Raw genomic sequence first — 12,557 nt, 5'->3', positions numbered from 1 at the left:
TTTTTTTTTAAAAATAATTTAGGTATGGCACCTATTGAGGATGAGATGATAAAAAACAGATTTAGGTGGCCTAACCATGTACAACGCAATACCTCTTAGGAGGTTTAAGTTAGCGGTTTAAGTGAATTCAAGTAGAAAGGTCAAAAAAGACAGGGGATATCTTTTAAGAGAGTAGAATGATGAACAAGGATTCGTGTAACCAACCCAATTAGTTGAAAACAAGATTTGATGATGATATTTTTGAAACTAATCATCTTATAAATCTCAAATGCATCCCAAAATTTTAGACCCCAAAAAAAAAAAAAAGGCTCACCTTTTACCCAAAAGAACAAGTGTACAGTATGCTTGTTCGAGAGAAAGAGGTACGTCAATTCCAAGAGAAAATCAAGGACTTTAGTTCAATTAACTGCAAATATATGTTACAAGGGCAATCATTCCCTATTATAGAAGGGTAAATTGTGTTTTTTCTTTTTTCCCCACTTGAATTTCGTAAAACAACATCAGCTAACTAACCATTTACCTACACCAATATATTTTACAGAAGCGTTAAAAAGGAGGGAGAAGATCAGGGCCAAGGAAGAGGAGGTGGTTTAGTTGGCAAAGTGGAGCTCTTTCGAAATTTCCCATTTGTGGAGGACTTGGCCATTGAGGTCATAAAAGACGAATTCACACCTGTCTGGTGTGAGGCTGAGGGACATGAACCCTTGCCCATCGTAGTAAAATCGGAGACCGTCCTTGTTTGCACTATCATCAATACCTCTCCAAGCCTTTGAACCCCCTCCACTAGTCAGGAATTGGATAGGGCTGAAAAGGGGGGGCAAAAGAAAAATGAAAAAAAAAAAGATTAAAAAAAAATAAAATAAAATAATATAATGCAAAACAAGATTGGGTTTAAAATTGAGAGATTAGATCCAAGCTTGGTTTTTTAACCTAATTTAGTTTGACTTTGAAAATTAACCAGATTGAAGGCATTAAGGGATGGCCATGGACGGGTGTCCTAAAACTGGGGCTTGTGCTACAAAATATGGTCCGAGGGCCGGGCAACCATGGCTCAAGGGCTAGTCTGATCAAGACTCGGCTAGGGCCAAGAAACGGCCGGTCCGGTTCAGCCTGTCCAGGCCCTCATGTCTTCGTCTTTTATATGCATGTATATTTTTATATACATGTATATTTTTATATACATGTATATTTTTTCATTATTTGGCTTGGCCATTGAAGGATCAAGGCAGGGCAAGGCCATGGTTGGCCCTGCCCAGGCTTGGCTCATTGTCACTGCTAAGGCCATGTAGTTTGTAGTTGGAGATTTAGGTTCCAATAGAAAGTTCCTAAATTATTGGGGTGGCTTGGGAAGTCTAGGAATTCCAAGGCACCAAACAAGATACGGGAATTTTGGAAGAGCATGTGATGACCCCGTCATTTTTAAAAAATGCAGGTATTTATTGGGTGTTTATGTTTATTTTTAAACTAATTTATGTTCATGTACAAAAAAAAGAAAATATAAAATAGGTCAATTTTAGGTGAAAATTATACAAAGGTGGGTCGACCGGTAGACCAAAGGGCAATTTTGACAAAAAAAAAAAACACATATCGATCAACCTTCCAAATAATTTTTGCCCAACATTACCCTATTTTGTATTCTTTTTTTTCTTTTGTGTGTCCATATGTAAATTTACCTCGTAATGCCGCTGATGTGCTCGAGACAATGGTCATGGCCGTTGACGTAGAGATCGACGTGGTTAGCCTGCCATGATTAAATACGCTTTTAGCCGTATATACACTTTGGGGGAGAGAAAATCACATGAAGAGACAAGTGCATAGTAAAGTTCAGAAAGACAAAAGGGCAGAAGTCTAGAAGAGTTCTTTCACACCATACTCTTCAAATAGACCCAATTTTCTTTGGGTCACAATCTCTCCCTTGAGGAGAGAAGGTGATTGGAAAATCGTACTGGGCCATGAAATACTAAGGTCTGATTCTGATTTGCTCAGTTTGATTTAGTTTTCGGAACCAAGACGCGTGCCAAGTACTCGGCCCATGCCCGATCTGAATACGGCCGAGTATTGTAGCAGCAAAAAATAAATCTTAGACATCTAGTATTTGGCATTTATTTAAACAGCTAAGACGTCAACATTCATTTCAAAGCAGATAAGAGAGAAGGAAGAAGAGGAGGTGTTTGGGAGGAGGAAAGAGGTTGCTTGGGGTTTACAGTCATGTGATATTAAAATACAATAACTAAAAATTGCCAAGGTATCAGTAAAAGAGATGACGTATTTAACAATTGGAAAAGGTAATAGAAGTTTTTTATTTCCTTTATCCAGCTACCCAATTTAGATCAAATAAGCTATTGATCGTTTGATCTAGATTTGATGTCTCAAAGTATTTTATTTTTTGTTTTTATTCTATAAATTATATGAATGTGAAAGTTGGTATGTGGCATATCTTAATGGGGCACACTTAAAAAATACAAAAAAATATTTTTAATAAATTAAAATAATATTTTGCTCATTTTATTTTATCGAGAATATGTTTTTTATAATTTTTTGCAGGTATGAGTTTAAGAGGGAAGTGGACGTCTAAAATTTGGTGTCAAAATGTTTTGTAAAAACCAATTAAAAATAAAACAAAGCAGAGACATGACATTGTAATCGGATCCATCTCAGCCAGGGTTTTCACAAATGCCGAGTCGAATACGGGAATCGCCACAGAACGAGCCGGTTCCACACATAAAACGGGAACCGCCGTCACCACTCCGACACGTGCAACAAGCAGACACGTGCGACAAAATCACGTGTGAGGTTGCCCCAATGTTTCCACGCGAATACCTTAATTCATATTACATAGATATTTATATACCAAAGTTGAATACCCATCTCTCGATATGGGATAATTCCCAAACATCATTAAATAAAAACGGAATGTAAATATATTCTATTAATCAACAATTTATAATCACATGTGGCGAGACAGCGGGATGGTTATGACCTTTGTTACTTGATGTTGCACTTTAGTTGTATAGTAGTTTTTTTTGTATATAGTGGTATAAATATGTTTGCAAATAATATAAAAAGCATAAAAAAATGAAAAATAAAAAAGTTAATTTTTTGTATAGCAGTTAATTTTTGTTGTATATAGTGGTATAATTATTTTTGTAAATAATATGAAAGGCATAAAAAATTAAAAAATAAAAAGTTTATTCTATTTGAAATCTCCATCTTTCTACTATCAATCTCTTTCACTAAATTTATTATAGAAACCTAAAAAAATAAATTTTTGAAAAATTGAAGTGTTATTTCCAAAATTTGTACGCATTCTATTAATTTTTACATTGATAACCAAATATTTTATTTTATTTATTAAATTTTACATTATAAATCATGTAATGTATTATTTTTCTTACCGTTGTCAATAATACATTTTAAATTAGATAATATTATAAAATATTTTTAATTTGTTATTATTTGTCTAATAAAATAATTATAAAATATAAACTAATAATTATAATTTCAGTATATAATATTATAATTAGTTAGGCTGTAATAATTTTAGATTATAGTTACTTAGGCTGTAATAATTTGGGTTTTTTAACGGATTAGGGTTTTTCGTCAAAACGAGATTTTAATGGCCATTCTTTCATTGATTTAGTTATTATAGTCCATGTATAATTATATATTTTATCCATGATAATTCTATGATTTTTCTTTAATGTGATGCAAATTTAATACTTAAGTTTATACAAGAGCATCTCAATATTCACAAATTGATGAAAAAAATGAAAGTTAATAATGTAGTACCTTCATTTCTTATTGGATTATTAAAAAACAACAATTATAATGAATTTTAATAATTTTTTTGGATTTTTTTGAAGCTTTAATCCAACCGATTCAGCGAATCGACGATCCGGATCACCGATCCGATTTTTAAACCATTGATCTCAGCTATTCAAATGTGATGGTTAAGGAGAACTATACGGCTACCATACATTAGTGGAAGTATAGAAAGCTAGCAATTTAATCTACGTGTTTTTTAGTATAGGTATTTTGAAATTAAATCTATAAATTAGGAGTTCAATATTTCGCCTTTCGTAAATAATTTGATAAATTTATATAAAATAATTTAATCCTGTCAATCGAAACTTTGATATTACCTCGAGGATTGGGAGGAGGAGCTGGTCAAGCTCCACGGTGTTACCGTGGTGGCCTACGCTCCTTATCGGGTGATGCCCAACCACGATCTTCCACTTGGCTGACGACTCACGTAGTGCGACGTCGACATGCTGACAAAAAGCGTACCGTTAGATCATGACCTCACCGTCGTTACGCTAACACAGGAAAAAGACTCAGCACTCGTCATAAACCCCGAAAATGAGGATATATATTGTTATGCCACCTTAAAATATGTTTATGTCAAATCAACTAATTTAATACTATTAAAATATTTATTCATTGAAACATTCTCATCTGACTATTTTGTAAATAATTAAAAAGTACGGGTATTATTTGTTATTTGACCCAAGGGACAAAGTAAGTGAAACACCTTGACTTGCTTTGAGGTTAACAAAATAAGATCATTTAGATTATTTATTTTTTTTATACAAAGAGATCACAATTAATTTTAACTGATATGAAATTCAAAAGATTGAAAATGTATCACAATATTTGATAAATTTTATTTTAGATTTTGTGCCAAAAAATGACACACAAATTATCAAAAAAACCTCTACTCCTACAGGGTTCCAAACACTCAACATGGACATTTTGAGCAATTTTTTTTAAAAAAATGCTTGATAAGGTACAAAAGTGAAATGATGTCATTAAAGCAACCACTTCTTGACAAATTAATTCACTTGACTTCTTGAGTTTTTTTTTTTTTTTTTATCCGTTTCAAAGTGATTTAACCGATAAAAAAAGTTTATATAAGGTTGCGACTTTAAAATTTAGAATTATAGATGCACCTAAAAAATATATCAAAAAAGGTTGTTTTAATGGTTAAAAAACATCTAATTGATCATCTCGACATCGAGATGTATGAATATGAAAATAAAAAAAGATTTTCAATCCCAAAAATAATGCATCTTTCAATACATTATGTAGACCATTCATTTTGAAGGTTTGCATATGTTTATAAATCTACTTGATTTTAACCATTTTTGGAGTTCAAAATTTTATACTATAAAAATACATTTTGACATAATCCTAAGATTTTTTTCATCAAAATTACAAGTTATAATAAAATTTGAAGGTGCGTCTTGATTAAGATTGCAAAGTCCAAATAACCTATTCGCCCACAGAGAGGAGCCATCACTTTCCAAGAATTTGTAGCTCGCACCTACCATTCAACATATCAAAAAAGGCTCCACTCCTATAGGATAGAACTTGTTTGATTGGAAATAAAACAAGTGATAAATTGGCTTATGTCTCACGGGCCAAATTATCAAAAAAGCCTCTACTCCTATAGGGTTCCAAACACTCAGCATGGACATTTTGAGCAATTTTTTTTTAAAAAATGCTTGATAAGGTACAAAAGTGAAACGATTTCATTAAAGCAACCACTTATTGACAAATTAATTGACTTGACTTCTTGAGTTTCTTTTTTTTTCTTTTTTTTCCGTTCAAAGTGATTTAACCGATAGAAAAAATGTATATAAGGTTGCGACCTTAAAATGTAGAATTATAGATGCACCACAAAAATATATCAAAAAAGGTTGTTTTAATGGTTAAAAAACATCTAATTGATCATCTCGACATCGAGATGTATGAATATGAATCCCATAAGTAATACATTTTTCAATACATTATGTAGACCATTCATTTTTAAAGTTTTCATATGTTTATAAATCTACTTGATTTTAACCATTTTTGGAGTTAAAAATTTTATACTTAGATATGAAAATACATTTTGACATAATCCTAATAATTTTTTCATCAAAATTACAAGTTATAATAAAATTTGGAAGTGCGCCTTGATTGGATTGATTAAGATTGCAAAGTCCAAATAACCTATTCGCCCAAATAGAGGAGCCATCACTTTCCAAGAATTTGTAGCTCGCACTTACCATTCAACATACGACCTACAATTCAATATATGACATATTTCCCCACAAGGAGGATACCATCTGTCTCCAAGAATTTGCAAGTGGCTCCCACCATTCAAATGTTCTGTTTCTTGATGTGGTAGGGATACGTTGAATAAGGATGGAGACGCAACGATTGTTTTGTCCAAAAAACAAAGGATAGAGGCAACGATTACTATGGAAAATATGGGCTAGGAGCATTAATATATCTCGTACACAATGCATCAGTTATATGTAGCTTTCCTAAAAATTAATTTAAAGATACCTCAATTACCCTTGGACAGGATTAGGAATCCTAAACAATCAAGAATATTTTAATAAATTGACATATAACTAAACAAGGATAGGGGTGGCAATGCGTCGAGTCGGGTTGGGTTTGAGTTTGGGTTTGGGTTTGGGTTTGGGTCCGGGTCTAGGTTCGGCTGGACCCAGATCAAAAAAATGATATGAGACCCGGACCCAGACCTGGAAATAAAGTGTGGGACCCAAACCCGATCGAATCCAAACCTGGACCCAAATAATGCATCTTGGACTCGAAGCCAATTCTGGAATCCAACCTAGATAGAGTCTACCTCTCGGGTCCTGGGTCAGGTCTGGGTCCATTGCCAGCCCTATGATGCAAAGGTGCTCCCCTAGTTTGATTGGGTCCTCTAATATTTTTCCTTTTTTTAGGTCGACTGACTCTAAACAGCGGCCATATGAGATATCGAGGAACTTTATTTCACCTTTAGGAGGGTTTCGATATATCGGTGTCTTGGAATAACGCCTCTCCAATCGTAAGAGTGCTCGTTGGGGATGGCCCAGTATTCATCCACGAATGGGTTTGTGTCCACGAAAAAGAAATCGGCGGTCTCTGCAAAATAAAAATTCATTCAAATAAGTAAAAATAGTTGAATACAAATAAATAGTAAATTTTTAATATTTTATGTATTGCTGATATAATAAAAGATAAAATTACAAATAATTCTGATGTTACGGTCTAAGTTCTAAAATATTTCAAAATAATCCAAAAAATACATTTTCTATAAGGCCTTGACCATATCAATAATAATAATAATAATAATAAAAGTCGGTAAAGTCTCACTTGGAAATCTCGGGTGACACAGGAAATCTCTCCGATGGTTTTAGAATTAACTTACAATGCCGGTTATGAATTTTGTCCCTAAAAAAATGGGACTGATTTTGCATACCATCAACATTTGAAAATGGACTGTTTAGATAATATGTTCCAGATATACACTATCTTAAAGGTTCAAAATCTTTATCTATTTTTTACAATCATAATGGTCAAATTGAGATAATAGATTTAAGGAAAAGTATCTTCATACCTTCTATTTTTAAATTTCATTTGTTTAAGTTAAAAAATAAGTTTAAAGTGGTTAAGGGGTTAAAAGATATTTTTCGAAACATTGAGTTTATCAAAAAAACAAAACTTAAAAATAGGGGATACTGAGATATTTTTTTTAGATTTAAAGGTTTTCGACAATTCTAAATGAGTTGGATGAAGTGTTACTTTTTCCCTTTTTTCCATATCTCATAGTTTTTATTTTAAAAAAATTTTTAGGGAAAAATTTATATAGAGCCGAGATCTAAACAATCAAATTAGAACCTACATCAAAAATTTTACTAGAAGAGATTGTTTTGATGTCCAAATATCGTCAAAGTGATCATTTCGACATCAAGAACCACAGACATAAGAAAAAAATGTATTTCAAGTTTTGAAAATAGTGTATTTTGTAATGCATTTTTGGACCATCAAGATTTTCAAGTTTTTATAGAGCTGTCAATCTACACTATTTTTGAAACTTTGAACTTTATAAATAAAAATAAAAATATATTTTAAAGCTATCACAAAAATTTTCAGTATTGAAACCACAATTCTCAATACTATTTGAAGGTAAGCTCCAATTTTGATTGTTTAGAGCCTAGGCTCTATACAAACCACATCCCTTTTATTTTAACCTTTCCTGATCATAATGTTCAAAAATTATGAACTTTATAAGTTTTCACCTTGTTGGGTGGGATTTAGGTGGCTATCATAGTTTCGATTCCTTTTTTCTTTGTAAGATATATTCAGTGTGACGGCATGGAATCCGTATACACTGGATATGCCTTCTGATGACGCACTTTTCAATGGATAGCTGAGATCGACACTGCTTTAGCTATGAAGAAATCCACGCCGTCCATTTCAAGATCGGATATTCCTTTGTGAGGGCATATTTTACAAGAATATGCTCATCTGTTACAAGGCCCATTGGTATCTCCGAATAATCGGCGCGTAATTGGGGTGACGTAATTTTCCACTTCAAAGAAAAGCCGTACAAACGGCGAGGAATTGCCGATTAATTGAGCAGGATAGAATGCCAGCCGACCATAACGGCGAGTAATTGCCAATTAATAGTGAAGAAATGGACGATTTATCTGCTTAAATTGCCAACTAATTGAACATGATAGAGTACAAACCGAACATAACGCGGATTAATGGTAGACCGGGGAATCAAAGAAAAAAATGGAGAACAATTCACGATAAAAAGCCGATTAATTAAAAAAGTAGGGCTTTTTGTACTGTAAATTTACCTGTTTCTACGATAAAGGACCTCATGCAAAGCCACCTGGAGTTGAGCTTCCTGAGAACGGGGCTCAGCTGAGCCAAGACATCTCCTCTGTAATCATGGTTACCCAACACTGGGCACCCAAAAAACACACACGATCAAATCTTAAGAAAAGAAAAAATAAAATAAAATTATATATATATATATATATATATAATATTTTTTTTTTCCTAATGTTTTTGTATTGAATTTGTATTAAGGAAAAAAAACTCATCATTCAATCACAGCGAGCCATGTGGTTATATGTAATCATATTTACTGTGGAATTCAAAATCTGATAGAAGAGATGAATCGACCCCTTTCGATCGCTTTTGTTCCTTTTTCTCTATAAATGTCAAAGTTTAACGTAGACACGTCTTAGTGTTTAGTGCATAGTAGTTTCTAGACAAAATCGTCTCCTTTCTTGGCAATTACTCGGGAGGTTTTAATCGGCAGAAAATATTAATAAATTGGCGCCAAAAAAGACCGAGTTAGAATGGTCATTACTTGTATTGATTAAGACGTTTAGTTAGTGAGAATAGAAAAATCATGAGAACTCGACGTGGTTTAGGGGTTAAACTCGGGATAATCGGGTGGTATCCGAAAAACTCGCCGAGTTCAAATGACTTTGAAAGAGAGAGAGAGACTTACCAGTGTACCAGGGTTTTTGAAGGCTCTGAGCAGTGTAGATGCTTGTGAAAGACTGTTCAAAGGCGGGGTCATCAACGCCTGTTAAACCGTTATCATAGAAATTGTCACCCGTTGAAATCACAAAGTCTATGCCCATTTCATTGCCGATTCTCCCCATCTGTAATAACATGGATTCAATTACTCATCAGAATATGAAGTCATGAACTCGAAATCACAACTCTGATCAGTTTGAAACAATTGTGGCTCTCTGTATTATCGTATATCTCTGCTGAAAAAATTAATGAAAATTTCGCCTCAGGACTCAGTAGTTTCTGAAAATTTGAATTATAATATGTTTATTTATGATAAAAAGATAGAAAATGTAGAAGGTTGCTTTTCAGTTGAGGTTTAAGACAGGAAAGTTTCAGATAATTGATAGGAAAGTCTGTGATCAAAGGAGAGTCTTAAAGCAAAAGCAGAGGAAGATAACTATGAAAAATAAAAAGCCGAGGAGGAAGCAGAATCGGAAAGAAAGTGAAAGCATTGCTTCATTTGGAAGTGAGGATTGGAATCCAAAAAGCATTGCTTCATTTGGAAGTGAGGATTGGAATCCAAAGAAGTAATGGAGATAAAAGCTTCCTTTTACAATAGGTTTAGGGCATAAAATTTATTAGGTGGAACGAGCAAGAATTAGTCAAGAAAGAGCAGAGGAGCTCAATCTTTAATCGAAAATTGAGTTCAAACACCATTAAAGTAACAGAGGAATCTTCACTATGAAGGAAAAAAGCAAAAGAAGCTATATCTAAGCATCAAAATTTCTCTATCCTCCAATATCGTACAAATTTATTGATCAAATCTCTATATCCATTGAAAAATTGCAGAACAAAAGCTCCAGAAGACCCTCAGCATTCAATCTACTCCTAATCAATCCATTAAAGCTCAAACTTTACGCTTTAAAAGCATGAACAAATCTCCATTCACCAAATTCCCTTTGAAACTCAGTTTTTGGATGAAAAACCAGAGACCATAAAGAAAAGATCATAAAACTCAATCACGAACCTGTTCAGCCACCTTAGACTGGTTATAAGTTCCTTTTCGGCCCCAATCCCCAACTACGAGCAGGTCTAGCGATCCATCTGGTTTCGCACCTTGTTGAAATTTCGTCAACTCAGAGAAAGCCCCGCTAAAACAGAGGGTCATTGAAACCAGCCCTAGAGCGAGAAAAACGCCATTAAAAGGAGCTCCAACTCCAAAACAGCTGGTTTTGAAGGAGCTCCCCATGGCTTCTCTCTCTCTCACAAAATGGATCGCCTTACAGCCTGCAAAAAACCCTAATTCCCCCCCTCTCTCTCCCCTTGTTTCTTGCTTTTGAAAATTTGTAGAGACAGAGGGCCAAGTACTTGGGTTTTATAGGCGGACTTTGCGTGAAGCCACCGTATTGGCCTGTCTTTAAAGGGCGAATTTTCACGACAAAATATCGCATTTTACGGCCGTTTTAACGACCGTTATCCTTATGACTCGGCTGGTATCAGTGGGCGCAAGCAATCATGCATGCAGAGGATAAGGACCGTTCGATCCTCGCCGCTGGTTTTTTATTAGCTGACAAGATAACGCCACGTGGTGAGGGGACAATGGATATTACGCTTTACGTGTTTTTGTAGAAGTTATTTTGCGAGGGAAATGATTTGAGGTACCATGACCTTTTTGTTAGAGGACGGAAACGTCCTTTTCCGTTATGCGCATGGATTATGAGGTCTGATGTAAAATTAAGGGTAAATTATAGATATCCTTTTGAGCCAATTTTATAGGTATTTTTTTTTTTTGCCCCCTACCTAAAAAAAATATATATAAAAAACAAAATTACAAACTACATAATTTATTTCAATATTATTTATTATTACATCCATCCTCCGAGTAAAATGTTCCCTCTCTTCTTATCCACTCACTCTCTTTTAGGGCTCGAAAGCCAATTGAGCACATTTTTTATCGTATTGGTACATTTTGGACCCTAGAAGCCGCTCCGGCAATATTTTAACTACACCGATACGCTTAGATCCCCGAAACTAGTCCGATACAAAATGTGTCGAACTAGAACGCTTTGAGGCCTCAAAGCTGGTCCAACAAATTTTTGCTCGAGTGGCGACAAATGAAAAAATAAAGCTACTCCAACACATGAAATATGGCACACAAGCAAAAACGCAATACGATGGGAGATGAACATTAGCTTAAGGAAATTTATTTCATGTGGGCTGGACTATATTTCTACAATATGCGGTCGAGAGGTATAAAACATGCATATTTTAAAGATAGATGCAAATAAGGGGTCATTCTAAAAACGAAGTGTAACTAACCGTCCAAATGTTTTTTTAATATAATTATTATTTATAGTTTTCGTCTTTAGCTTAAAGCATGAGTATTTTTATCTTAAAAAAAAAAAAAAATGAGATGGTGCAGGAATAAACACAATTAGGGTAAATGACGTGGTCTTAAAGTGTTGGGAGGATGCTTAGAAGGTCGGATCCGAGAATATCATATAATTTTCCCTAAAATCAATGTTGCATTAGTTGGGCCTAAACTAGTAATGACCTTTACCAGAAGTGACCGCGAATGCGTTTTCTCTATAATAATACTCTAATGCATTATCGAGAGGGCCTTTGTATCCCCACTTGTACTACGTGGGGAAGGCCTTTCTATTCCTCCCCATGAACTCTAAGCTCTTTCTCTCACCCTTAAAAGTGTAAAAAATAATCCTTTAAAATTGGGAATTTTTTTTTTTATATATATATATGGTTTGTTTAGAATTTTTTTTTTTATATATATATATGGTTTGTTTAGAGTTAACAACCTCTCAAAATACAAAGTTTCAAGTTAGAAAGGGTTGTGATGGGTGTATTTATCAAAACAATCATTATTTTTTTATTAAAAATTTATTTAAATAGGTAACTTTACCATTAAATAATAACAAATTTGAAAATTTCATAAAAATATAACGACATTTTCATAAAAATTTTAAAGCCCAAATATTTTCCACCCCTGGCTTTCGGAGAAATATCGAAATGGCCTGTATCATCTCTCCCAATTTGTGGTCACAAGTCACAACTATCTCTTGAGTATATCTTTGTCATCTGACGATCGAGGGTAGTCATCTGGTGAATCTCCACTGTTTGGCACCTGTGAGGGCCCGTTGGGTTCCACATTAGGTCACTATTTTAATACCTTAATTGTTATAATAATATTTCTTATAGATACCCCTTAAATTTTCTCTAAT

General features: G+C 33.9%; 1 protein-coding gene across 2 annotated transcripts; it reads right to left on the bottom strand.

The window, feature by feature from the left end:
- Positions 1 to 371: 371 nt before the first annotated feature.
- On the bottom strand, positions 372 to 10,667 carry LOC18439201 (purple acid phosphatase 4). Of its 2 annotated transcripts, XM_006849373.4 has the most exons (7): positions 10,349 to 10,667; positions 9,311 to 9,467; positions 8,646 to 8,753; positions 6,794 to 6,921; positions 4,143 to 4,271; positions 1,674 to 1,741; positions 372 to 804 (listed from the first exon to the last, which is right to left on the bottom strand). In XM_006849373.4, the coding sequence occupies exons 1-7, from the start codon at positions 10,568 to 10,570 to the stop codon at positions 591 to 593; spliced, it is 1,026 nt and encodes a 341-aa protein (XP_006849436.1). In that variant the 5' UTR covers positions 10,571 to 10,667; the 3' UTR covers positions 372 to 590. The 2 variants fall into 2 exon arrangements, with proteins under 2 accessions (XP_006849436.1, XP_088720683.1); XM_088864557.1 differs by lacking the exon at positions 4,143 to 4,271.
- Positions 10,668 to 12,557: the final 1,890 nt, after the last annotated feature.

Source organism: Amborella trichopoda, chromosome 4 (assembly GCF_054954075.1).
Source record: "Amborella trichopoda isolate Santa Cruz 75 chromosome 4, AtrichopodaSantaCruz75HAP2 v2.0, whole genome shotgun sequence".
Taxonomy (NCBI): domain Eukaryota; kingdom Viridiplantae; phylum Streptophyta; class Magnoliopsida; order Amborellales; family Amborellaceae; genus Amborella; species Amborella trichopoda.
This window is presented reverse-complemented; position numbering and strand designations above follow the sequence as displayed.

Bases quoted from the DNA above. Each gene is read 5' to 3' on its own strand.
- LOC18439201 (XM_006849373.4), bottom strand. From the start codon at position 10,570: ATGGGGAGCTCCTTCAAAACCAGCTGTTTTGGAGTTGGAGCTCCTTTT. The intron at 4,272-6,793 runs GTGAAATAAAGT...GCTTTTTGTCAG, and splicing joins ATATCGAAACCCTCCTAAAG to CATGTCGACGTCGCACTACG. The intron at 805-1,673 runs GTAAATTTACAT...CCCCCTTTTCAG, and splicing joins CACATCAGCGGCATTACGAG to CCCTATCCAATTCCTGACTA.